At 41.1% G+C, this 27,191-nt stretch overlaps 1 protein-coding gene across 4 annotated transcripts in view; it reads left to right on the top strand.

The window, feature by feature from the left end:
- Positions 1 to 27,191, top strand: part of DEPTOR (DEP domain containing MTOR interacting protein) — a 64,881-nt gene that overhangs the window by 12,165 nt on the left and 25,525 nt on the right. For all 4 annotated transcript variants that reach the window (XM_072328478.1, XM_072328477.1, XM_072328476.1 and 1 more), the window contains 3 exons: positions 12,541 to 12,719; positions 14,740 to 14,863; positions 20,116 to 20,294. In XM_072328478.1, the coding sequence (XP_072184579.1) occupies positions 12,541 to 12,719; positions 14,740 to 14,863; positions 20,116 to 20,294 (482 nt within the window). The remainder of the gene's footprint in view (positions 1 to 12,540; positions 12,720 to 14,739; positions 14,864 to 20,115; positions 20,295 to 27,191) is intronic.

Here is a 27,191-nt window from a genome sequence, read left to right as displayed (position 1 = left end):
AGAGAAGAACGAGGGCTATATAAGGAGTAATACATGCTTGAAGGCTGAAATATCACTTTAATGCCAGAAATCACATTGGCTGTGTCATGTTGGCATTACAAGTAGAGCAGTAATCTCAGGGCAAACCACCTGTTCCTACTGTCTTACCGCCAGCACAGCAATGGGACAAGAAGATCAAGTACTCTCAGATCATCTCATATAGACTGTGTGTAAAAAGTGACAATTTACTGTTTGTTTTTGTGCATAAATAAATTATTGCCTTCCCATAGTCCTGCAAAGACAACTTTGCATGTGGAAAATGGAATTTCAGTCTACATTAAAGGTAAGGGGGGTATAAGAGCTCTTAACTCTTCCCCTGTCTCATCTGATAATGTGTTTGGAAGGTAAAGAGATGTATTCCTTTGCCCTTATGGATGTAGTGAAAAGCCTATAAATAAGTCAGTTATGTGCCCCACCATTATCCCGGTTGCTTTTTTAAATAATAGTATTTCTCTCAACACACAGAAAGTAATGAGATTTATCTTTTCCTTTTTGTACCGTTTTGCTTTATCACAGTGACATGAGGACTAGATCCTTTGAAGTATTTCATAATGGTTCCTATAAAGTGGTGTTTTTTTCCACGCGCTGTACTTTGGGCGCACTATAATGAATCTAGCACTGGTGTTTGCAGGATAATTGCTTGCATTCTCTCTGTTTGGCTGCAGTGGGTCTAGAGCTGCTCCAAATGAACTTATTAAGAGCTTCATATGATTTGTTTTTTAAATCTGTAAATCAACACCAGATGAAGCAGTGTATTCTACATAATTTCACATGAAATATACTTGTGCTTCATGTTGATTTCTTTTCTGATGAATCTGGAACATCTGAGTTTATATGAGGCCAGTAACAACAGTACTCTTGGGAGACACATTACTGGGGCAAAGGAGGAAGAAAAAGGGATTGCGTAAACTGTTCAGGGGAAAAACAATAAACATGGAAATTTGCTTAAACTTATAGTAGGTGGAGAAAACTTCCAGAGGACTGGAACTGTGACATTTTGTTGCAGGCTGAAGGCTGTACATAGCACATCTTCTAATGCAAAAAAAAAAAATCACTACTCCACCTCAGAAAAGGATAGACTATGGAAAAATGAATAAACCGTGGCATGCTTGCTAGTGCCCCCATGGGTCTGGGTGGTTATAGTGAGATGTGCCCGTAACCTACCTGCCCAGCTGTGGTCTTCTTACCATCTGGAAGTGACCATCCCCTGGCTGCCCACCGATCCTGCCTTTCTTCAGGACAGGCAATGTCAAATCTTAGCATGATAGAATCATAAGGGTTGTGAAAGACCACTGAGATCATCCAGTTCAACCCCAACCCATCCCCACCATGTCCACTAACCATGTTCCTCAGTGCTACATCTCCACGTTTCCTGAGCACCTGCAGGGCTGGTTACTCCACCACTCTCCTGTGCAGCCTGTTTCAATACTGCACCACTATTTCTGAGAAAAAGGTTTTCCTAATATCCAACCTGAGCCTCCCCTGGTGCAGCTCAATGCCGTTACCTTTTGTCCTATCACTTGTTACCTGGGAAGACCTGAAAAAATAAATTGGATTTAGGAATAACTGAGTTTGTGTTGATGCAGAGTGCAGGCCCTGACTTCTGGTCTGTTTCTATCTTGCTGCCCATCTGAAGTCTATCCTGAACTATTGGCTTCAAGGCCAGGTTGGATGGAGATCTGGTATTAAATGTGGTGGTTGGTAACCGTGCCTGTGAGTTCAAGTTCAGGCCTGAACCATGGCTTGTAGTACATTGTAAACATTACCATGTTTTTGTAATCTAATTCTACCAGCATTCAACTGTGGCTGAGATCATATGTAAGGCCAATGCTGTCAGTTGGTGAATAAGGATCAGGGTGCACGTTCTGAGCTATTAAAGCAATAGTAAGTCATGATCTGAATTTACTGTCAGAGCGCATAAATACCTGTTCACTGAGCTTTCTGCATGTGTGGAGAGATAATTTGGCCTGGAATGAGAAATGACAAACACATGGCAGAGCAATGAGAGCAGGCTGTTTGGTGAAGCAGGCAGAACTTCTCTAAGTTTGTTGTGTATTTATTTACTTACCCATTTATCATTTTAAAGGAAATTTTCCATTTAATTTTAAGAGCAGAGGAAAAATGCTTCTGTAATGTTTATCTTTTCAAAGCTCATCTACTTCTGAACATTAAACAAGGCCTAATCAAGCATGACAAGATCCTTCATAGCAGACTGACAGAAGGAACTGCTCATAAAGAGTGGTTATGCAGCAGCTGTGTATCTGTTTGTGTCAAGTATCTGATGTAGAAGAGCGCTGAGCACAACCAAAGAAGCCATAGATTTTTGTAAAAGTAAAATCCTTTAAAATGAACCTGTCTTTAAATGAACTGTTGCTAGTACATTTCCCTTAGTGATAGGGCTCTTCATTAGCCTGCCAGAATTGAAGTCCATGAGTAACTTTGTGTCACTGACTAATCTCCTTAAATTCACATACCATAACTGTTCCCTTTACGTGCTTGTATGGCCTAGATAAAGAAAGTGATTTAAACCAGACAGGAACATTCTTTATCATTAAACCATCGCTTATCATAACATGATCATTTCTGTTTTCGAAAAATAAATACTGCAATGTTGTGTTTCAGAATTGTTGAGTAGAATTATTGCTTATCATTTGGCATAGATACATTTGGAACTAATTTAATGTACTCTGGAGCAATCGATAGTTTTCCAACACATTTTGCATTCTTCCCTGTGGATGGAAATAAATTTCTTCTTTATTTGTCACTTCCTGTAAAGCCTTGTGAAATATTACAAATTTCTCTTGAAGAAAAAAATGTATAAATGAGCAGAATGTTAATTGGGATTATACTGCTTTGTTGCCTCTAGCTGGCAGTGAAGGTCATATTTCACACTTAAAGCAATGTTTTTCTTAAGGAAATATGACAACTTAAGAGAACTGAAAAAGGCTGTAACATGAGTCTCCTCAGGCTTCTATCCCATTTTGATATATTTACTTTAATAATTACAGACATAATATTATTTCAGAAAATAAAATAAAAATTCATATGACACAATGTAAAATGAGACAAATTCCAGGCTTAAATAGAGCAGGGTGACAATGACTCTTCAGCCAACTAGTTACTCATGGTAGCTTCTCAACTGAGGGCTGAACAGTGCCTACAAACCCAGTGATCCGAGTCTCGGCAGGATGAGTGGGTGTTGTATGTGGAGGCAAGAAAGCCAACAGGATACAGACATAAAGAGGCTTCACCCAATGATAAATGCAGACTTAGGTGGTGGAGAGGGACAAGTGGTCCTCTGCCATGGCTCCTGGCATCTCTGCTTTGATTTAGCAAGGATGCAGACCTGCCCCTTGGTCTCTAAGGATATTGCCAACCAACTGATGGGATTTCCTCACAGCAGACACCCAGCCACTTTTTCACACAGTTACTTGTCACAAAGGTCATAGGATTTCCCCCCAGTGTTGTTGAAAAACATGTTACAAGTTTCATGTTGACTATAAACTACTGACAGGCCAGTTTAATACTGGTTCTTCCAGTCAGCCATCTAAGGACCAGTGCATATTTTCACAATAAAAACGGAAAGCAACCTCTGCTGCAAAAACAAGGAAGGATGCTTTCAAATGTGGACATCTTTTGTCATACTGGCATCTTTAGCGCCTTGTCAAGAATGGCAGGTGCCAGGTTTACATGGAAGTAATACACACCCAAGCAAAAACCTCAAACACAGCCTGTTCTCTCTTTTGGAAATATAAAACATGTTCTTGTGAGTTATGTATGACTACATACCTCATAATACACACTTAATATATATGGATTGTTTAGTACATTGGGTGATGCTGCATTCACATCATTGCACAAAATCAAGAATGGAATTAAGACAATGTGGTGTGTTATTAGCATTTGCCTTGGCTTCTCCTTGCTGTCTCACAGAAGTACTTCCCTGACACCCAGCCCCAGCCCCCTGTGCACGCACTTCAGTTTATACACTCAGCAATTAATGCGTTATAAGCTAATTGCATGTATTAGTCCATTAAGAGAAACCACATGCCCTTACTTATGTGGAAGCCAAACCTCTATGACTCATTTCTCATGTAAACTAATACAGATTTTATTGACCCCTTCAAGACAGTTTCTGCCTATTTATCTACATAACCACTTCTAATTAATTTAAGCAGCAAATGCCTCAGTATAGTCAGGATGTGAAATCTTTTTCCTCGGTTGAAACAGGACTTTCAGGAGGCCATGATTCCTGGTATAAAGCATTCTAGAATAGTCTTCCTACCTGTAATACTCCCAAGGTTGTTTATGGAAACAGCATAAGTCCTATAAGTATAAAAGACAGGACTGGAAGGTCTTCTGACTGAATCCTTAATCACATTTCTCCAAAAGGTAGTTAAATTATTATTCAAGTAAGAAATTAAAAATCTTGCTCCAAAACCTTGTCTAATTTTGAGCTTAGCTGCCCTCAGTATCACTTGGGTAGATTTTCTTTCCCTCTGCTTTTAACTCACCTGAAAGATTATAGGAAGCAGTTATGTTCCTCTCCTATTTTGCTTCAGTAAGGCCAGATTCCCATGCTAATGTCTTTTTTTTTTTTTTCTCACAAGACTGGCTAATCACTTCCCATACCAGAACAACGCTGCTTCTTTGTGTCTCTTTGAGCTTATAGTTCTTGAATGACGATGGCATGTAGGACATACAATATTTAGATGGTTCCTTGCAACGTCACATATAATGACAGGAATAGTTTCCTGTCATTTCAGGAAACATCTCAATTACTACAACCTATGAGTGTGGTTGGTTTTTGTGTGGTCTCAGAGTACGTACAACTTGTAGTCAGCAACAGTGCGTCCTTCTGTGTATTCCACTGCTTATTATTCCCTGTTGCATCAGTTAAGCTTTATTTTATAGGTTAGTGGTCAACCACTGGATTTCAACAGACTTCTGGAGGGCAGTGGAGAAAAAAAAATCACACTAATCGTGTCTAGTTTTAGGGCTGCAACCTGCATATCGCAGTGCAGACAGATGTAGGAGATTAAAAAAAACAAAGAAAAAAACACATAAATTGGTATAAAAATACAGTAAGGATTTTCTTAAAGAAATTTAGTTCAGAATGCCACTTCTGTTCACTATTTTTTTCACTCGGTGTTTTCACAGCTCCTTTTAAAATAGAAATAAAGTGCAGTATACGGTTATACAATACATGAAAAAGGAAGCTATTTATTTAGAATGAGAAGAGAGAAAAAGAGCATGATCATTTTAATATAACATAATGTATACCAAAGGAGTATTGCTTCTATGGTTATTTTAAGCAGAACCTGCATATTTCTTGGAAGTGGATACAAAATCTTGAATCATAGCCTGAATATAAAAATCTGATTGCTATCAGTGGTACATTGCACTAAGTATTTTATTACTCGTCAGGTACTGGCTATTTATGCTTAATGATGTTCACGGTTACACAGCTCAGTAATTGGATACCTCATTGGCCGCTATTTAGAGTTTTGTAGAGAGAGGGAAGAAAAATTGCTCGAATGAATTGAGATACTACTGCAGTGTGACTTATTGTTAATGATGAAGGCGGAAAATCTTTTGCTTACTTTCAGCAGCACTTCTAGGAACTGCTGAAAGGAGAGCAAACAGCCAGTGGTCTTGGTCTCAGCCTTGGTCTGTGAAATACTTCCTTTATTGAGAGTGACTTTTGGCAAAGGTCCATGAGAATTGGTGGGCTTTTGATTATTCACAGAATCATAGGACTGTTAAGGTTGGAAAATGCGCTAAGATCATTTTGTCTAACCATCACCCCATGCCTGTGATAGCTCTAAACCACATCCCTTATGTGACATCTGCCCTTCTCTTGGAGACCTACAGGGATGGTGATTCCACTACCTCTCTGGGCAACCTGTTCCAATACTTGATTCTGAGAAGAAATTTTTCCTAAAATCCAATCTGAATTTCCCCTGATGCAACTTAAGGCCATTACTCCTTTTCCTTTTGCTGTTGTCAGGGAGAAGAAGATAACGCCCACCTCGCCATAGCCTCCCTTCAGGGAGTTATTGTGTAAACTCACCAAGGGATGTCTATAACAATGGTCCTCCTATGGTTCCTGATCTGAACTTTGAAACTGTGGTGATTTCCCTCTCAGTTATGGCAGAAGACTTCAGTTTAGATTTAGGAAGATACTTTTATCCCTAGAAGATTAGTCTCCATTGTACTTATTGATGTAGTTAGCCAAAGAATATCCTTGCAATGGAGACAGACTAATAATGTGAATAAAACATAGTTGATAGGTTAGATAGTAGATATTAGTAGATAGTAGATAGCTTGCTGTCAAGTGAAATGGGTACTGGTTCTTTCAGGGATCCACGTAGCAGTATCACCTGGACCTTGACCTGAACACATTAGTCCCATGAATGCATCCCACCTCATCTGCACGAGACGGAGGGGATAGCTGATCTCTAAATGTACTTGAGAGAAGGCTGCAGCAAGGTGGGTGTTGGTCTCTTTTCTCAGAGTTTGGCTTAGACATCAGGAAGAATTTCCTCAGAGATAGTGGTGAGGCACTGGAACAAACTGCCCAGGGAGGAGGTGGGTTAACCAGCCCTGGAGGTATTTATAAGATATATGGATGTGTTCCTTATGGATGTAGTTTAGTGGTGGACTTAGTACTGTTAGGTGATGGCTGAACTTGGTGATCTTATGGGTGTTTTCCAACCTCAGTGATTCTGTAATTCTATGGTAAACACAGTTAGATTTGACCTTCTTATGGAGAGGGAGGTCTGTGAGCTCCTGAGATTTAAGAGCTTCTACTCCAGCTGGGGTGGAGCAGGCAGATTTCACTTTCCTTGTGACTGAGGCACATGAAATAATAACTCGCCTAAACACTTCATGTTTTCTTGTTTGCAAAACCCAGTTTCATGCTTTTGAGGGAAGCAGAAGCGTTCAAGGTTAAAGCGTGCAGGCAGTTAGAAGTGTTAGTTGCGAAAAACGAAATGCAAGTGAAACGACTTGGCAGGCAGGGAGACTGGCAGCTTTACAGCTTCATGTGGACATGAGTAGAAAGTGTCATTAGAACTGTGGCTTTGCCAGATACTGAGTTTCCCTGCTTCACTAAGAAGAGAGCAGAGGTGATGCTGTTGAACTATGTTCAGGCATGGGTTTATCACAGCGTGAATAGAAGAGTAAGGGGGTCAGCAGTCCTCTTTCTGCATTCCTTTACCTCATAGGGTCAAACCAAACAGAAAAGCCTACATAAGTTTTCCCAAATCTGACATACATTTCATATACATAGTGTATTTACATTCTTTGTTTAAACAAATCAACAATATTATGATGTGCTGTTTTAAATGAAGACCAGGCACAAGGTCAGATTATTGCACCTTTGAGTTTTAAGAACACAACTTTGGCTTTGTAAGCAGTCTTCAGTTTTATGACGGATCAGGACAAAAGCACAGATCTCATTTCCCAGACACACAGTCTGGAATAATCACCATGAAGGCTCTGGGTTTGCATTTCTGTATTGATTCTGTGGGCTGAAAGAGTATCTCCAAGAAGTGTCATGTTGATTTCATCCTAGATCCTGCACCATGCCAGCCTTGGATGCCCAGAGCTTGTTTTGACCCCTTCCCATGTCAGAAGGGCATAGTGAGTATTTGGGACATTGCTGTGCACTCTCGGTGACCTTATTACCTTCTCTGTTTATAAAAGAGGCATCCCCAATTGCAGATTGTCATTTCTTTGGAAGCTTTGGGCTTTCCTTCTCTGTGTGCCAAGAGACAGCTTATCTGAGATCCTTATCTGGCTCCATGCTCTAGCTTCTCCTCATGTTGACTGTATGGCTGTGGGCAAAAAAGCAGAAATAGACACAGTGATGGGAACTGATAACTGGAGGTTCTTTGAAGATCCCCTCTCTAACTCTGTTTCAGATGGTAGTTTCTTCTCTGCCACAGGTGCCAAATTAGAAGTATCTTCACCCTATTTCCAGTACAAGCCTGTGTTGTAAAGGGTGTTGTACCTCCTATGAATATCAAGTAACGGAATTAAGTGATTGCAGAGATGAAGCATAAATAGAAAGAGGAATGGCAGCAAACTGCTGACATTTCAGCTGAAGCTTGGCAAGTCCATCTGGAAATGCATGTCCCAGCAGCACACATTGCATTTGCACAGGACCTTCATGGTTGCCCCTGTGTACAAAGTTTGCATCATCATTGACCTGTTTCTTTTTTTATGCTGTCAATGATAAGGAAGAAGATTAATGTATAGGGAATTATAATTCTTAAGCATTTCATGTCGTACTGTATTTTCCCATGTGTATATATATACACAAACTTTGCCATATGCTCACTTAGTTTGTATGAACAGTCTGCAGGTGACCTGTGAGTGCTAACTTCCAATGGGAATTACACTCCTACGTCACTGAGGCTCCTTGTAGAAATGCCACTCTTGAGTAAGTACCTACCCCATGCCGCAGACAGGTCATATGCTGATGTTGAGAAAACACCTCCAGAAAAATGTCAAACTTAGTGATTTTTGTGATACAAAACTTCTGTGTCTTCAACAGAAAGATTTCAACAGAAATATTTTTAGTTATATTTGCTAGGACAAACATAGGGACAATGTATATTATACCAGAGAATGACAGATGAACTGTTCAGAAAATTACCAAGAAGAGCAGCAGGTTTTTTGTCCTTTCATGTTCAGAAATCAGGAGTGGATGGTTTTCTGCAAGATGTTGGCCAAGTGCAAGCTGCTGAGCAGAGGGAAGGAACTGGGTGAGACGTTTGGATCATTGGTAACATCACTACTATCTTTATGTGCAGTCATTGCCTTTGCAAAATCCCATTGGTTCAGAGAGAGATGTGGTAGACTTCAGAAAGCATATTTCTCCTAGTGGGAAACGAAATGCAAGTTTCATGTAGCTGTGAGAGCAGTTTCTACCCAAAGGAGTGCCTGATTCTTCCTTTCTTAAGCAAAAATTTGGATTTTTCTGTTATCGTGACTTTTCAGACAGTTGGTAAAGAAAATACCTAATGGCTTCTTTTTTTTTGTTCCTGGCTAGCTCTGAATACACACTCTGTGAAATGGGAGCACAGGGCTCTGGGTTAGCCCTTTCCAAGCCACACAGGAAGGAGACACTTTAGTTTGGAGCAAGAGTCCCTGCATGTTGTTCATTAGGAACAACTGCTTGGACAGAGCCCCGAGAAAACTGTTCTGGCATGCATATATGCAAATACAGGATGTCTTTATTTGTTGCAGGCATGAATATGAGCCATCAATATCAGTCTGCAAATACTAAAGTGTTGCACGTGCCTATTTCTGTTCCCAGTTCTCACACTGAGTTCCATAGGTAGTGTAGTCCGTGATCCCAAGTAAAAATCTGTCCTCTTGCCTTGAATAACATAGGGAGTTGGGTATGGATGTTGTACTGGTGTACACCAGATTCTTTTCTGGCGTTAAGTTCCAGGCGGTAGTCCAAAGGCTTGTTGAACCAAGGTTCCCCCCATTAATCCCAATTGCTCAGCCTTTCTCTTCTGCCTCCTTTCTCCTCAGACTGCTCAGGTTTGGTAAGAGGGTTAATTTTCCTAAGCAGCTCTTGAGAGAAACTTCTAGCAAGAGAAATATGCCTAATGTCAAGTGATGTCTTTTCCAGCCATAATGTGGATGAGCTGACAAAATGTGATTAACGTTCTGTAGAAAAAAATCCTGAGGTCTTCTGATGAGAAGCCTCTTTCCAGATGCTAAGGGATAAAGAATTTACCACTTCACTTGATTCTTGGTCCCAGTGTACGATTGCGTTCTCTGCCAGAATTTTTTCTCCTTTTTATCCCTTTTGATTTGGCTCCTGATAAATATGGCTGAATACTGACATATTTATAAAATTCCTTCCTAAACCTTTGATTTATGTACTGCAATATTAGCTCAATAACTTAATCTGAGGTTGTTATATTTGTACTGTACGCTAGGCACAATTTCAATTTATTAAACTACTTCTCCTCCATAAAGTTTGATTTTTAGCCGATTCATAGGGGTGAGGAAGCCCTAGCAGAGAGAAGGGCATACACAACCAGGGAGAGTATAAGTTTTTCTTTCTGATTTTTATTTCAAATAAATAAGCTAGAAATAAGCCAGTAGGGATACAGTGGCTATAAACTGCAGAATAATTTCCCACTTCCATTTGGAAGTTGTGTGTAAATATATATATATATATTATTATATCTTGAGGCTTATGTGATCATATTCTGTTTGGCTAAATGATTTTGTAACCTCTTAGCAAATTTGGAACCACTTTAGCAAGTGAGTGAAGATAATTAAGATGATGAAATTTCTGTAAGCTATGGGAATATAACTGAGAGAGGCGCTACAATGCCCAGAGTAAGGCAGGAGGCTGTAGTGAAACCATGTATCTTATGGCACGTTAGAGAAGTTAAAATAGATAACAAGTCCACCAACTGAAGGAAAGTCTTTGGTCAGAATTTAAGACATAAATACTCAGTTGTGGTGCTTTCACCTACTGGCTTGTTTATGGAATATCGTAGCCCTCTTGGCACACTCTAGCACAGAGTTTATGCAAAGAATTTAATAGAACAGGTTTTCTCTTTTGTGTCAGATGAGCTCCGTTCATTCAAACATACAGCAATGACTGAAAGGTAGGTCAAGCCATCTACATATGTATTATACTGCTATTTCCATATCATTGTTCTGCTAGATTATTGCGTAACATATGAATTAATGAACATTAAAAAAACCTGAAATATATTTAAAATGGAAAGCTCAGTCAGAAGTAATTGATAATGATAATTGCGCATTCTATAATTAGAGCTGTGTAGGCTTTTCTTTCTAAGTATGGCAACAGCTGCTGAAGCACATCTGGAAAATATTCCTTAAGCAAAGATATTTAAGCTCAGAGAATTTCACAATGCCTGTGATGTTTACCAGTACTTCTTTCCAGAACCCTAATCTGATTTATTAGTGTTTTTAATATTAAAGTATTCATTTTTCTTGTGCTTGCAAAATATAGTTTTGAATTTCTATTATTCATTGGACATTCCAGTACTCAAAGCCGAACACTGCAAAACAAAAACATGGCTGTGCTACTAGGTAGAAGTCTCGTCTACTGCCATAGTAACATTGTCTTTGCCAGTTTCAGCCAAGTATTTTCCTTTTATTGGATTTTAAATAGAAATGTTTGTTTCGTGATGGAATCATAAGGAAAGGACAACTGGTCTAATGGCTGGACTCCTCTGTGTTCCTTAGACTCAAGTTGACACTCTGCTCTACTTTTTGATTTGAAATCCAGAGATGGTTGTACCCTGTACAGTTATTACAGCGTTACTTGGCACTTCTGTGAAGTCAGCAAGAGTATTTACATGATAAGACCCTGAGCTCTTTGAAATGAGTGACAACATTTCCCTTCACAGTAGAAGCCCAGGAACTGTGGATTCCATGCTTTCTTCATAATTGGGGTACATACATGGCACTGCAAAAATGGAATTATTATATTTATTAACAGAAATTGAAAAAAAAATAAACAAGAAAACAGAAAACCTTTTTAAACTTTAAAAAATCGATATCCATTAATTTATTGGTAAAGACGTTACTCATGTTAATTTGGAAAAAAATGGTTAAAATAAAAACCCTACAATCATAGAAGCATTTGAGTTGGAAGAGACCCTTAAAGCTGATGTAGTCCAACTCACCTGCAGTGAGCAGGGACACCTACAGCTCAGTCAGGGTGCTCAGAGCCCTGTCCAGCCTAACCTTGCGTGTCTCCAGGTACTGGGCATCCACCACCTCTCTGGGCAACCTATGCCAGTGCTTCACCACCCTTCCTGTTAAAAGCTTCTTCCTTATATCCAGTCTAAATCTCCTCCATTTTAAAAATAAAAATGTAGAACTCAAAACCCTTTACTAATCTAATCAGGGTTTTGCATTCTGACCCAAGCATCTCAAAAACAGCCAGCCTACTTACTTTCAATATGATAATGAGATTTTGCAGATAGATGTAATTTACCAACAGTTTGCAGAGTGAGATATCAGTTTCCCTTAATTAAAAGTAGGAGGCAACTTTTTTATGCTAGATTACATTGTGTTGAAACAGCTTTGTGACCGAATTTCAAATCTCAGATGCTGTGCTTGTGCAGCTGGAGGCAAAATGCAGTTACTCAACCAATGAAGAAACTGAAAAAATAAATGGTGTTAAAAAAAATCTATGGTAGTGATCCTGAGTGACATGGAACATATTAGTGGTAATGTGGGAAAATTAATTCCAAGGTATTGACAGTTTAATCGGCAAACAGGAAGCATTTAATGGGCTTTGTATGCTCTGCTGTTCTTCATTTCCTAGTCTTTTCCATTGGACAGAAATACAATGTTCCCAAGCATGGGGTTTGACATGGTAACAAATGTATTGTGTGGATTGCCTGGCGTGGGTAGAAGGCTCTGTTCTGGTGGCAGAGGGTCTTTGTACACACAATTCATGGGTTGATTCTGAACCCACAGGCTCCGACTGCATGAAGAGAAGGTCATCAAAGACCGAAGGCACCACCTCAAGACGTATCCCAACTGCTTCGTTGCCAAAGAGCTGATTGACTGGCTGATTGACCACAAGGAGGCCTCAGACCGAGAGACTGCAATTAAACTTGTCCAGAAGTTATTGGATCACAGCATCATCCATCATGGTAAGTGCAATATCAGCTCTAAGCTAAGCAAGCAGAAATCTACTTTGGGCTCTTCATTCAAGTATACGGCAAGTAGGTTCTGTTCCCTGCCAGGAAAGGGACACCTGGCTTCAAGGGTGTTGCCCCACAAGGTCCCCTGTGTCCCCAGGGGCACTGAGAGGCAATCAGGGTAAAGACTTGTGTTTCCCATGTCAGTACAGGAGGAAAGTCCCCACAGACAGTGCCTGCACTGCTGCATCCCTGCTTCCTGAGCATCCTCAGCTGGATCCTGCCCTCACCAGTGCCTTCATCTCCACTGCATGCCCTTCCCTCCCCTCTCTGCTCCCCCTGCGCAGCCCCTTTCTCCCTTTCCAGCTGAAAAACCCATCTGAAAAATAAGCCAGCAAAAAAAGCGTCATCTTTCTCACAGGGATTTGTTCTCCAGCTCTCTTCCTCACACCAGCTGCACAAACATTTGTGCTGCTACAGCTGCAAGAGTTAGATGTCCGACTGCGTCCTGATTAATTTTCTCCTAAACTTGTTGTGTATTTGAGACCTGTTCCATTCAGCGCCTTGAATAACAATTTACACTTATGAAAAGGAGGCTACCAAATCAGTGGCAGCATTTAGTTGCCTTTTAGCGCACAAAGAGGCTAGAAAGCACACAAACAAAGAAGATCCGAGTCCTCTATTCCAAGCGCATAGTATTGCCCATTTCTAGAAGACAAAATGTACCACTTGTTTCTTTTTAAATAGAAAATAGAGCAACTGCTAGCAGATGACTGTTGAATTTGTGCAGGGGTCACTGTCTGTGCAGGAATACTGCTGCTATCAGCAGCGCATTAACAACACCTTAATTAAAGGAAGAAATGCACATACTGAACGTGTGCCACTTCTGCAGCTTCTGCTCAGCTATTAAATTAAAATTCCGGGTTGTTATGGAAACTGGGATTCACAAGAGATAGTTAAAGAATAAAGTAATTACAGGGTATTCAAATCTGACTACTTAATCCTCTATTGAGAAAATGTCAGTGAAGAGTTGCATGGATGCCTGAGTGACTTAATTTAATTGAGCAATAGATATCTTATTGCTGGGTGCTTGTTTAAAACTTTTAACAGCCTTCAAATGTTTTTTGCTTTATAATCCAATTGCACACTCTAGCTTTGATATAAATTATATATACGTGTGTGCGTGCGTGTATCACACGTAAAGGAGGTGCCCATTGAAAATTTTCATCCATTACTCTCAAAGTTAATAAAATGGCTGGTAGAGTGAACAAGGGCTCAGTCAGGTAGGTTTAATCAGTTCTGCAGGGTGCTCCATACCAGTGCCAAGTGGAAGCAGTGCCAGCCACTGCTCCTGTGCCTGCAGTGCAGCAGGCAAGCCCAAGCCGGTAGGCTGACAGCGTTGCTGCAGCACATTTCCTGGGCAGCCTTCCCTTGATGCATGTCCTTGCTTCTGGCATTTGTAGGAACCCACTGACATCTTCTCTCTTGTAAATCCTTACTTAGCATTTCTCAGCGTGCTCCTATCGCACCTCCCATTTGCTAGCTGGCATGGCAAAGCAATTGAGACGATTTTAAGAGAGCAGAAGGCTTTGGTTCTAACTGATCATGCAGTGAGTCTCAGCTTTCCTGCCACATGGTTTAACTAATACAAGTAACATTAAGCAGTTTGCCAGTCTTTACATTATTGGCTGGTCTAGAGTGGTATCTTTTAAATAGTTTACATTGGAAGGTTTTCCAAGTATCTAGCAAAAGGATGCTTTGTTGGTGCCCACGCTAATATTGATGAAACTGATGAACGTGAATCCCTTGTAGCTAGAAATGTTATTTTTCTGAAAGCCTTCTTCAGTCTTTCATCATTTATTAGACCTTTAGGTTCTAAATTACTTAGGTTGTACAACCTAATTTATTAGGTTGTATCCTAAGCACAGGGGGCTGGGCTCCAATCATGCTTGCTTTGAAGTTCACCAGTGAACCTGCTGAATTGATTCTCAACCCTTTAACATCCCAATGAAGATTTTATTTTATGTTTCAGTTTGTGACGAGCATAAAGAATTCAAGGATGCCAAACTGTTCTACCGCTTCAGAAAAGACGATGGGACGTTTCCACTGGATAATGAGGTGAAGGTGTTCATGAGAGGACAAAGACTTTATGAAAAGTACGTTGCATTCAGTATCCTTCGGGTGTGAGTAACAGTGCTACAGGGGGCAGATGGTGTCTGTTTATCTGATTTTCATGGAATAGAATCATAGGATTTTGAATATCATGGAGCAGTGGGGATGTGCAATCCCACGGCTTTATTTTGTAACTCTTCTCTCTTTCCCATCTCCCTTTCAGTTTTCTACCATGTTCAATTAAGGCATTTTGTTTATAATGAAATGACATTTTTTTAATGTTCTCAGTTGTAAATATATTCCATAGGAAAACCCAATGTAAATTTAAGTCTTCGCACTGTATTTTATAGAAATAGTCACAAATGACTGACTCTGTAAAACAGTAAAACTGTAATCACAAACCCCACAACTTCAGTACATTGAAATGTAACGAACAAGTGGATAACTATAATCTGCTGAGACTTCACTGGGAGGTTTTATACAGTAAGTGAAGTTAAACTTCACTGCTCCAGCCTGCAAAGCTTCTGTATCAGAGAGATTACACTAAAAACAGTTGCCCCCAAAAATAAGCCAAGAACATCTAATTAAGATTTCAAATTAATGATTGTGCTGAGATACTGAACATCCCACTAGATTACTTCTGTCAGGTAACCAGGCAGCTTAACTACACTCACCCAGTCTATGATAAGTGACTAAGCAGAAGGCTGATACCATAGCCATGAACCCCCACTGAACAGCCCATTACTGCTAGTGTCTTTTGAAACACCAGATCAGTGCCTATCCCTCCTAGTTCCCCTGAACAAGAGGGTAGGTGCAGAACATCATCAGAACAGGGGAAGTTTGCCAAGAGCTCAGAGCTGCCAGGGGACTGGGTGTGTTGTTGGAAGTGCCTTCCAAACACCTCGCCAGCTCTGCAGCTTTTCACAAACTGGGGACTGGGTATATTTACTGGAGATGATGTTTGAGGATGACACCAGGTTTAAAAGCTGATGATAAATGGTGTTACCAAGGTTAGAAGGCTATGAAGGGCAGTTTGGTCAAAGAGCAATTAGTCCGAAATGCAAAAAAAAAGCCCAGACAAATATGAATGATGCTCCTTTTGTTGTACATGTTGTACATGATTGTGACTATTAACGTGAAAACAAATCAGGCAAAACATGCTGCTGGGAAAAAAATTCTTCACTGAATACACAGAATGATCAGTTTAAGTGCGCTTCTGCAAAACCTCCTCTGCTCTACATAGCACAGAGTTTGCTCCTGCAGACTCTGCAGCACACTGCCCCCAGGCACAGCCCATGCTATGAAAAGTTGATTGGTGTGTCTAGACTGCAACCTTGTTTTCAGTTTTTGGTTTTCATGAGCAAAATAGCTCTTTGTTGGTGAGGCTGGTAACAGTCCCTTGCATGAAATGACCCAAGGAAGGAAAAATTGTTCTACTAATTTTTCTACTTCCATCTCCATTTCTCTGTGTAAGCAACCATCCCCAAACCAATACAGAATGCCCCGTTTGCCCTACACGGCACCTGCAGTACAATGTTTATAAATGTATTTATCTTGGAAAAGGAGCTAGTGCCCAGAGCAGCACCTATATCTAAGTCTAACTCATCCTCATGTGGTGATTGCTCCTAAGCAATGTATCTAAAGGGCTTTGAAGCTTTTAAAACCCACTTCCAGTTCTCAGTTTAGCATAGATTAAAAAATACATGGCTTTTCAAAACCACTTTGTGACAGTCAAAGCTAGTAAAAATTTGTCATGGATCACTGGAAATTTTTGTTCTATTCATGGGAGATAAGGCTGCATACTTGGGCTGTTTGGGCTTCATCTGAGCTTATGGAGCAAAGCCAGTTGGGCATAGCAATGATTTCTTTTCCACGCACACCTATTACCAACACATTTGCAGTTTCATTGGGTCCATTTTAAACTCAAAATCTAATACTGAAAGTCAAACTAGTATGGAAAGAGCTTTGCAGTGAAATATGGGTAATATATCTTTTATCATCTTGTTGGGAAAGAAAATACTAATGTAGCATCATTAAAATAGCAATTAAAAGGCAATAACAGGAGAAAGTGTTTATGCACAGATGTGAAATCACTTACCAGCATATTCAATTTGTTTATCAAAATGCCCATAAATCAAGAGAAATGTGACTATGACAAAGGAAATCTGTCTGCATATAACATACTTTAGTAGTGTGTCTCAGCCTTTCAGTTGTTGCTGCCTTCATTGGGCTTTGCTCATTCAAGATGGGCATTGTAATACTATTTCCTGCACCTCCCTACCCATCACATCAGGGCTGGAGTACTGTTACGCTTAGAAGCCAGCATAGTTTGTGCTTGCCAAAAATTGCAGATGTTACCCGACATCATTCATGCAGATTTTACTCTAAATGAGTAAACTAAACAAAAATATCTAAGAGCAGACTGTTACATGGACAGAGGAGCAATGTCAGGTTCCTAGCATTCAAATAGCAGTGAAGATGCGCTGTCCTCTCCCTGGGACATGGGATACCAGGTTTGTCCCCCAGACAAGGAGTGACCTTTCCTTGTCCTCCTTTTGGGTGGTCCTTGTACTCTGCACTCTCCTCTTCTGTGGCAGGTGTCCTTTGCCTGTTCTGAATGTCTTCTGTGGTTGTGCTTGCCTTATAATTAAAAGGTTTAAAATCAGCCTCTGACTGTATCTTCCCCTCATTTCCACTGAAAACCATAGACGGCTCAGGTTCTCTCTGTAGGCCAGGTACACAGGACTGATGTGTTGCTGGCACAATCAGTCTTAGGAGCTATGCATCATCTCACAGCATTGACTTCAACTGGTATTCTCAACCAGATTTTACAGCGAAAGAAACAAAATTTTATGCTTTTAGTTTCAGGAAGTCATTCATGTAATTCTGAGACTGTGTTCTTGGAATCGTTTTCATTTCACCTCTTCAGTGGTTGACTCAAATTTAAATAAAACTAATTTAAAAAAATAAAATAAAATTTGAATTTCGGTGTTTGGCCGAATACATTCCTTCCATATAGGACAGCATGAGTTTCAGCAAATAATATGCTTTGAGAAACAACTTGTGGTTGTTTGGAACATGAGGAAATAGAAGAGATGGAGGCAGTTTCCAGTTTGGACCAATGGAAGACCAGGCTTTTGGCTGATGGAAACTGGTACTGTTTTGTTGACTGCAGTAAAGTTACAGTGATTTACTTCAGTTAGCCATGGATTACTGTTTCTGGGTTTATAAAACTGTCAATTTGTCGTGTCTGTTTGTTCACAAGCCCAAATCCTTTGCAGTGCTATTCTGGGCACACACAGAAGGGTGTGAAATGTCAAGCTGAGTGTTTTTCCACTTGGTATTTTTCCAGTTTTCTTCTGTGGTTCTGTAAAAATCAAACGATTAGCATCTCTTTTTCAGCGAGCTTCGTCTGCTGCTTCAGTGAGCCAGTCAACTAATTATAGGCTCATCAAAGAACAATTAACTCAATCCACAGGATTTTTTGTTAGGTGCCCACAGAACCTGGGTAACCAGCTTTGGGTAACCATGCAGCAGATGGTATGAACAGTCAGAGCTTTGGGTTTGCATTTTTCTCTAGGGGGAAAATGCTCGGTGACTGATAGACAGTTAAAGATGGCCCCTTGGAGCTCTCTATTAAATGTGGTAAGTGTGGGAGAAAGAGAAGTGTTCCATGCACACATGTGCAAATCAAAATATGAAAAAGATCAAAGCCTTTGCAAGAGTTCTGGAGTCATTATCTTGTCCCCTGTTACGCATCTTCTTGCTTTCAGCCTCATCTTCTTGCTTTCAGCCTCATCCCTGACTTTGGCTAATTTTGACTTTATACATTCTTACTCATCTTGAAGGTGTTGGCAATGACACCCCAACACCTACAGGAGCCAGTTCATTATATTCACCTCTCAGTTCCAGCTGGGGCACAGCAGCCCTTTGTTTGCCAATCTTCTGCCTGTGGTCAGACCTACTCAGCCCAGGCTCCTGGTTAGCTGTCATTAAAGTCACTGCAAGAACTCCTTGTTGGGGAGTAACAAAGACCAGGTCCCATCAGTGCTCTTTATTGTAATTTTGGTTGAAACTTTCTGTGTTCCTGTAGTACCTATATTTCTGATGCCTGTCTTCAGAACTCAGAAGACATGGAGAGGTGGTGTTATATGTATTTATTGTACCTCCCACAATTTCTATCAATCCTGGACACATTGACAATTTAAGGAAGAGACTGCCCACATATGGAGCTTCGGGAAATTCATACTTGTGATCATGATAAGGGACAAGATTGAGAGCTTTTCAAACGTTCACGCTGTGGGCCAGTTGTGCCTTTAGTTTCCAGATAGGTGGCGAGGGAAGAAGCCTTGCTTGTCTTACATGGAACAAACCTCAACCATGCCGTTCTTGAACTGTTGTTATTCAGAAAATCTTATCATTGGTCTACGGTAAATAGAAAAATGAGGAACAGGAATGAAATTAATGAGTAAGGAATCTATGTTGCTCAGTTTCCCAACAACGTAAAGGTGGATTTCTGTATTAAAAGAGTATTCTTACATCTTTTCTTCCCAAGCATTAACCTTACTTTTGCATTAATAAAATACTGAGGCTTTTGTTTTGTTTTTATGTTGCACCGTTTGTTTAGGTTACTTGAATGGAGAAAATTTTTCTTAGCATATTCAAGCTGCGTACCTGGCAGCTGCTGGCACAGTGTTCCTCTTAACTCTTGCATCACGCAGAGCAGACTGAGGCACAGTGGCTCAGATGTGAAAATGTTTTCAGGTGTGCAAACTTGCTGGCTGCAGCTGCATTGTGGAGTGCTGGAAACCAAACATTTACCAACCACCCAGACCACAGGATTACCTTTTCTCCTTCATAAAGCTTAAGAGGAGGATTTTCCAAACCATCTAAAAGACTTCGGGGCATGGTCCTGCTATCTGTAAAAGTTAATTAGGAATTTCTGAACACATTAGTTACAATTCAGTGTTTTTATGCTGATTTTATTTGGAAATGGGTTATACATTAACTTTTAGAGAAATTAAAGAACTAAATATGGAAAATGTGAAACCAAAACCCCTTATTTTCATGTACAGAAGAAAGGAGAAAGCTTTAACTTTGTACAGGGTATAAAGCCTTAATTTCTTGTCTGAGAATCTGTAATTGACATCCTAAGTTTAGGCTGACAGCTTGAGGAAAGGTTTAATAAGTCAGGGAGAGATTCATATCTCTTTGCTTGTGAAATTTGCCAGTAGTCTGGAGGAGTTTTTGGTTTTTGTTGTTTTTTTCCTTACCATTTTTTCCCCCTACAAACCAGGTTGATGAGTTCTGAAAATACACTCCTGCAAGCCAGGGAAGAGGAAGGGGTCAAGTATGAACGAACCTTCGTGGCATCAGAGTTCATTGACTGGTTGATCCAGGAAGGAGAGGCCACAACACGGAGTGAAGCTGAGCAGCTTGGCCGCAGGCTTTTGGAGCATGGGATTATACAGCATGGTGAGATATGTACTTCTAGGTAGCTAAAGCTATGCTTTTTGTAGTGCTTTCTTCAGGTAAAGTCATGTGAAGGTGCTTTTGTATTGCTGGTCATATACCCAAGTTACAGATAATTTCAAGTTGTTTAATGAACAGGTGGATTTTTCTCAAGCTCTTTGTCCTAGTTCTGAAAATTCTATGCCAAGTACAGAGGAAAACTAGAATTTGGAGATATATAACAATAACAAGGATGTGGGTGAAAATAAACACTTTTATGCTTTAGTAGTTAATGCGTAGAATTTGTTATCAACATAAGTGTGATTGGGATAAATTGCTTTGTGAGGATCACATAGGGATTAGAGCCACCAATAAGCTACATTCTCTATGTAGAGTGTAAATGACAGGTTTTGTGTTTCTTCCTGCTTAAGTACAGGAGCAGAGCACTGGGATCAGAAAACAAGCTTCCCTCTTCATCATATTGTGTAATCTTTCTGGTATGCTTGGGTAAAACAGAAGGTATCGCTTTCAGCTCAAGTGTTATGATGTTGGTCCTGGAGGCATAACTCCTCCAAGGCACGAATCTGATGCTTCGTTGTGGTCCAGCGCAGTGTGACTGCAAGTGCACTTTTATCAAGGAGGTCCCTCTGTCAATGACTGGGGAGAGTTTTCTCACTGCGTGGCCCTGATAGTGAAAAAATGAACACCCCTGGCATTAAAATCCATTTCACTTACTGTCATCATCTATTCTCAGTGCAAGCTGCACTTCTTTGACTGGATTATTTTCCCCCATTAATGCACCAGCATCACCCACAGGAGTGATGAAAGGGGTGCTCAAAGATGGCAGAACAGACTGGTGGAAACTGTTAGCAGAGCTGCTTAGTGCACAGCAGGAAAGTAATCAGATCCTGATGTTTTCAGTGTTGTCAAATCAACACTAATTCTGACAGAGAACAAACAATTCACAGTATTAACAGGCTGTTACTTTACAAGGTGCTAGATTGACTCTGTAGTCTCTTGCTTCGTGAGACAACTCAGTCTTAAGGAATAAAGAAAATATGGGCTATAGTGACCTGCATGGTTCCTTCATGGTTGTGATTGTGCTCACATTATCTTCAGTTTCCGATTACTAGGAGCTACTTCTGAATGTTTACAGTAATCAGCCTCCAGTTCTATAATTACCCTTCTGCTTCCTATGATTTATAGGGTGCCAACTGCTTGGGGCTTGTCGAAGAGGGAAGGTATTCCACCTCTGCTCGTTATAGCAGCAATGATTTAATTCCTATTTTTACTGGAGTGTTTTCAGTGTATTATACACAAGGTAAACCTCCCTGAAAAAGATAAAGAATAAAAAAGACGAGAGTGAGGCTGACGATGCTGTTGGCATTTTTGCAGAGGAAACAAAGTAAGGACTTGTTACTTAGTGTGAAGCTGGATTTACTTTCCTGTTGAAGTCTTTGCAGAGCTAAGAAAGTCAGGACGTGAAACTCATTGCAGATCAAACATTGCTCTCACTGCGCCATTGGTGCAGTGTTATGCAGGGTTTCTGGGGAGACTTCTGACAGTGCTGGCCTTGCTTACCATATGGGAATGCTCTAACCAGTTCTGAAGTTTTATCTCCTGCCCATGCTCTTCTAGTGTCAACATCATGGGCAAAGCATTCTGTTAGATCTGAAAGTCATGACGTGACAATGATGATGGGCTCTGGGATCTGTCTGATTGACTGCTGAAAGAAGTTGCCTTCTCTCTCGCCCTGCAGTCTTCCTCACTCAGCTGCTTATGGGCTGAGGTGGCTCAGTGGAACCAGTTGAGGAAGCTGGAAAGTGTAATAAACCTGAGTAGTTTCCCCGAGATTTCCCTTTAGTAGACATGCTTTGTGCACACAGAGCAGATTTATTCTCCTCTGGATTTCACAGAAACTGTTTATCTAGGTAGCATTACGAGTACTGGTGACAGACCAAGCTGAATAATTGCTGATCTGATGGAGAAGTCACCTGAGCAAGTGAATGTGATCTGTGTCTTTTGGAGGTTTATACAGTGTCTCCTTTCTCTAACAACAGAGCTCCGAATGAGACCTCACAGTTCCCAACTGGGGTTGTAAACCTCAGTGTGGTGGGAATGGTATTCTCTTTTCCCCATCTCACTGAATTCTAAGTCCAGTTACCAAAAGGAAAATGGTATTTTCTGTCTCTGAGTGCAGCAAGTCCACTTCACCACACTATGTTCCTTTTGTTGTGAATTGCATCAACAGTCCTAAAATGTTACTTGACACTAATTGGCATCCTTGTTGGCAGAGCCAGAAGAACAGCTCTTGACGGAACAGGAGTGGAGAATGAAACATTCTCCTGCCCTAAGGGCAATCTTTTGCTAGCAGGACTGCTTGATATGCACAATGTGGAATAAAATGAAGCTTGCACTACTATGCTTATTAAGTATTTATTACCTTACCTAATGCAAAGTAATAGAAACAGTTGCATCGAGTCACCAGTCTCCATAGTAATTTCCCAGCCACAACTGCATTGTGCAATTATTTTTACTGATCCCGACTTTCATTTCATTACTCAGAGAAGTTGTATTTTGCAGCTGAGGTGCTGTATTCAAAGTAGTTTCCTGCTGCATTTGCCTTCACTTTAATTGCTCAGACACAAACCAGGTTTCACACAGGAAACAAACATTGATGCTAATTTTAAAAAGGAAAGCGTTGATTTAAGAGTAATTGTGTAAATGGTGTAAAAACATCAGACGTTTTGGTTTAAAAATAATCCTCCCGATCTCTTTGGGCATGTATTACTACGCATATTTCCCCTTTCATAAATGAAAATGATGAAACGTTCTTAAGTTCTGAATTGTTTCCTTTGAGGATTCCACTGGTGCATACAAATGGTAACCCACAAACTGCTGTTTTCACAAATAGTCCTTTCCTACAAACTGACACCCCCAGGTACCACAGAATAAAAACATTATAAGTAGCAGGGCACTGTGCTCAGTACATTTCTTGATGGCTTGCATTGGCAGTGTAATTGCCACTAGTTATTATTCTGCATTTGTGAACACTGACGGTCTTTGCCAGAATACAGGAATGAAGATTGTGGGAGGAATTATAAACATGGCTTTGTGCTTGCGACAGCAAGGACAAAAGGGGCACAGAACACGTTTGGCAACTGTGTGAAAGCCCATTTCTGGTATGCTGAGGTACATAGAGATTTTCAGTGTTAACAGGTAAGAATTCTCTCTAGGATGGTAGATCTTTCCAAGTTCTTCTTCAGAGGGAAGTAGTGGGATGGATTAACTGCTGTAGTTAAAATTCACATGCAGTAAAAGGCAAAGAAAACTCTGCTAGCACCGGGATAGATCAGACAAAAGCGAGAGTGGGCTGGGGCAGGCATCCATGCACAGTCACAGCCCTTACTCAGTCTGGAAAACAGATACTGAGATGTCCAAGGAGGAAAGAAGATATGCTTAGGGTTCCTTCTGGCATCCCTTTTGGGTTTGTGCCAGTTGGTTATGGCGTCTTCTGTGGCACTTACTCTGTGCTTATAGCCCACAAGCAGAGAAGTGCTGACAGAGACTAAGTCCTGTGCTCCTCCTTCCAGGACTGACTGGGTGCAGAACCCAGGGAGGGTGAAGAAACATCTGTCTATCTTGCAGAAAACTTTAAGGTTTGGAATATCAAGTGTTAAGGACTTTACATTCTTAAAATCTGGTTAATACCAGTAAGAGGGACTTATCCATTGTTAGCATCTTCACAAGATGAATCTTTACATTTCCCCTGTGGCAGCCACCGAACATTTTGAAACCCTTTTCAGTGTTCTGTGGTGTGCAGGGTGCTCATCCTGCAGGGCACTCAGTGCAGCGTGTGCATGCAAGAGCTGCATGGTGCAGCAGTGCTCATCCTCACATGCCAACTCACATTCTATACCTTCTGCTGTTGTTATTTTCCAAGCTGCTTCTTGCTTTTGGATGCATGTGCTTTGCGTGATTTCCTCTCTGATGCACTGGATCTGGCATTTGCCCAGCACCTTCCCTAGGCAGTGACTGCAGCATGGTTTAGCAGGAGTGGTTTGCATTGCAGCCCTCTGCTCCCTACCTGCTGTAAGTAAACAGCAGGTCCAAATGCAACTTCCTAGCCCTGGACCAGCAGAGGAACACATTTGATGGGTGTTGGAAAAGACAGGGTCTTTGCTTTCCTGAATGACTGAGGGGTGGGAAGGTCTCTTTTGGAGGTGACTGGCTAGCAGATACCTTGCTTGAAGCATCTGATTAGTGCTGGTGTTTTATAATGATAGCAAATGTGTGTTAAGGTGCCCCAGGCATGAAGTTCCCACCCCCCAGTACCAACACCTTTTAGGTTAAAAAAGTTTAATTGGACTCGCCGACCCTGCATATGTAGTGCTTAGCACAGAAGCAGGTGCTGGCCTCCTCTCAAGCGTTAATCCTTTATCAGCAAAACTCCACTGTGCAAATTACTTTCAGAGATGAAAACAAACATTTTGTAGTGACTTAGTGAGAACAGTAAATATTGACATATGCTATCTCTCTGTCTCTGTGGAGAAGTCTTAAAGCATGTATTGGACTTTCTCTGTCCTCTGTGGGGATTGCATACCTTTATTCAGCAAAACCAAGTTGATGGCTGCATTTAGCTGTAAGCACCCAGACATGTGATGCAGTTGAAAGTTCCTTGCATTGTGAAAGCGGAGTGTATGTGAAATAGAGACTTCTTAATTTGTGATTTCACTTTGGAACCCCTTCTCTTGAAATCACGGATTACAGCGAGCAGTTCCTAAGTGCCACTGAACCATCCCATACATCCTTGACTTAACTGACCATAGATTTCCTCCCCCAAAGTTAACATGTGGATTTTGTATTTGTTTTCAAGTTGATCTCACACCTGGACCCTATCAGATGTTGGACGTACCCAAGTATTCGTTCTGTACAGTCCAGAAAGCATTCAGCCTATGTAGTCTTTATCTAAAGCAGGAAAGTGTTTGTTGCTTTGAAAAGGGCACCCACATATCTATATGCTACAGAAATAACGTACGAAGACGCCTGTTCGTATTAACTACCAAATTCAATCTTTCTGTCGGAGAATGGCTTTCGGTTTTTAACAGCTGCAACACAAAAAAGATACCCAGATGGGCCTTTTCATCTTCTGCTTCCCTCGCCACAGCCTGCACTTTCCATACTTTATTTGGAAGCAGAGAAAAGCAGTTGGCGATGTTCTGTAAACTTGCTAAATTAAAGATGATAAATCCTCACACACAAACTGAAAAGGCTGCTGAAATGAGTGTGATTCAACAGCGGCTTTCCATTCTAGAGTAAGGAGCGTGTATTTGGAAATAGACTGCAAACCTGCTGGAAAGAGCAGATGTATATAGAAACATTTTTTGTGTGCCTATTTTAAGGCAGCTAAAATAAGATGCTAATGCACTGAGCAGAGCACACCGCTTTAATACAAGCTGGAGACTCAGTGCATTTCATCCCCTGAGGGACTTTTGAGACCTGTGTACTGTAAGCCTGATATTTTGGAGGCAGCTTAAAAGTTGCCTGGATATTTTATTCACTGCATGAATATACCATATTTCATAGAAGCAGCTCAGCTGGTTCTATCACTCTGCTTTTCTGGACACTTGTCACTTGCTTGACATGCTCACTGCCTTCACCCTTAGCTGAGCTGAGCTGGAACAGCTCGCTGGATTCCATGTTTCAGCAATAGGATCAGCCTTACAATTTTATACTTACAATGGGAGAAGCTCAAACAGCTCCATTCTCTGCTCCCAGTGAACTTCTCATAATGCAAATGAGAAAACAATCCCACGTAGTACAGCTGCAGTGCCAGGAGCTGGGAATGCAGGGTGAGTGCATTCACAGGTGAGCTTATCTACAGTCTGCATAGTGTGTGTACTTTGATAAAAGATGGAAGTGCAAGTGTTGTATTTTTGTGGTGCAGAGAATCAACGTCACAAGGCCGACTGCTGGCAGGGCATCGTGCTGCCTCTGACTTGACTGGAGGGAGCTCCAAGCAGGTGGAATTCATCCATGTGTAAAAGGAAACCAAAATGAATAGGTGCTTTTATTAAAATGGATTTGCAGAGACCAGATTTGCTTTAGGAAAACAGGAAGAGGAGTGGAAAAAGCATTGTCCAGCATATAATGAAGTGTTGTTTATTCCCCCCCTGCCACCTGTGCGTCAGTGAGGGCCAATGAACAGTGCTGGAGCATGAGCAGCTGTGTGACTGTGCTGGCAGCACTGAGCCAGGTGAGGCCAAGGCAGGGAGCTGGGGGCTGGGCAGATCACCTCCTCCAAGCCTGAAGGTTCCCTGAGCCAAAATGGATGTACACCTCCACTGCTTTTCTGCTAGGAAAGGATAGAAACATGGATAGAATCACAGAATGGCCTGGGTTGAAAAGGACCACACTGATCATGTAGTTTCAACCCCCCTGCTATGTGCAGGGTTACCAACCACCAGACCAGGCTGCCCAGAGCCACATCCAGCCTGGCCTTGAATGCCTCCAGGGATGGGGCATCCACAACCTCCTTGGGCAACCTGTTCCAGAGAGTTGCTGCCCTCTGTGTGAAAAACTTCCTCCTAATAAAGAACTCTCCTAATACAAACTGCACTAGTTTGTTTTCTTCCCATCTAAACACTGCATCAGTTTAGGAGAGGGGAGTGAGGAAATAAAGGCTGCAGTGCTGGAGGTGAGCCCTTGCCAAGGGGAGGGGCAGGGCATGGCCAGGACCTCCCTCTTGGCAATCAGCAGCCTCCACTCCTGCCCACGGCCTGTCAGAGCACTTGGTGATCTTTCACACCATTCCACATTTGCTTTCAGTATGATGTCAGCTTTTTTGGGGGGAAGTTATGCCTCCTTAGCGGTCAAAACTCACGTGGTCTTTGGAGATTTGCAATGGGAAAGGGCAGAGCA

The sequence above is a fragment of the Excalfactoria chinensis genome, chromosome 2 (assembly GCF_039878825.1).
Source record: "Excalfactoria chinensis isolate bCotChi1 chromosome 2, bCotChi1.hap2, whole genome shotgun sequence".
In the NCBI taxonomy this organism is placed as follows: Eukaryota; Metazoa; Chordata; class Aves; order Galliformes; family Phasianidae; genus Excalfactoria; species Excalfactoria chinensis.
This window is presented reverse-complemented; position numbering and strand designations above follow the sequence as displayed.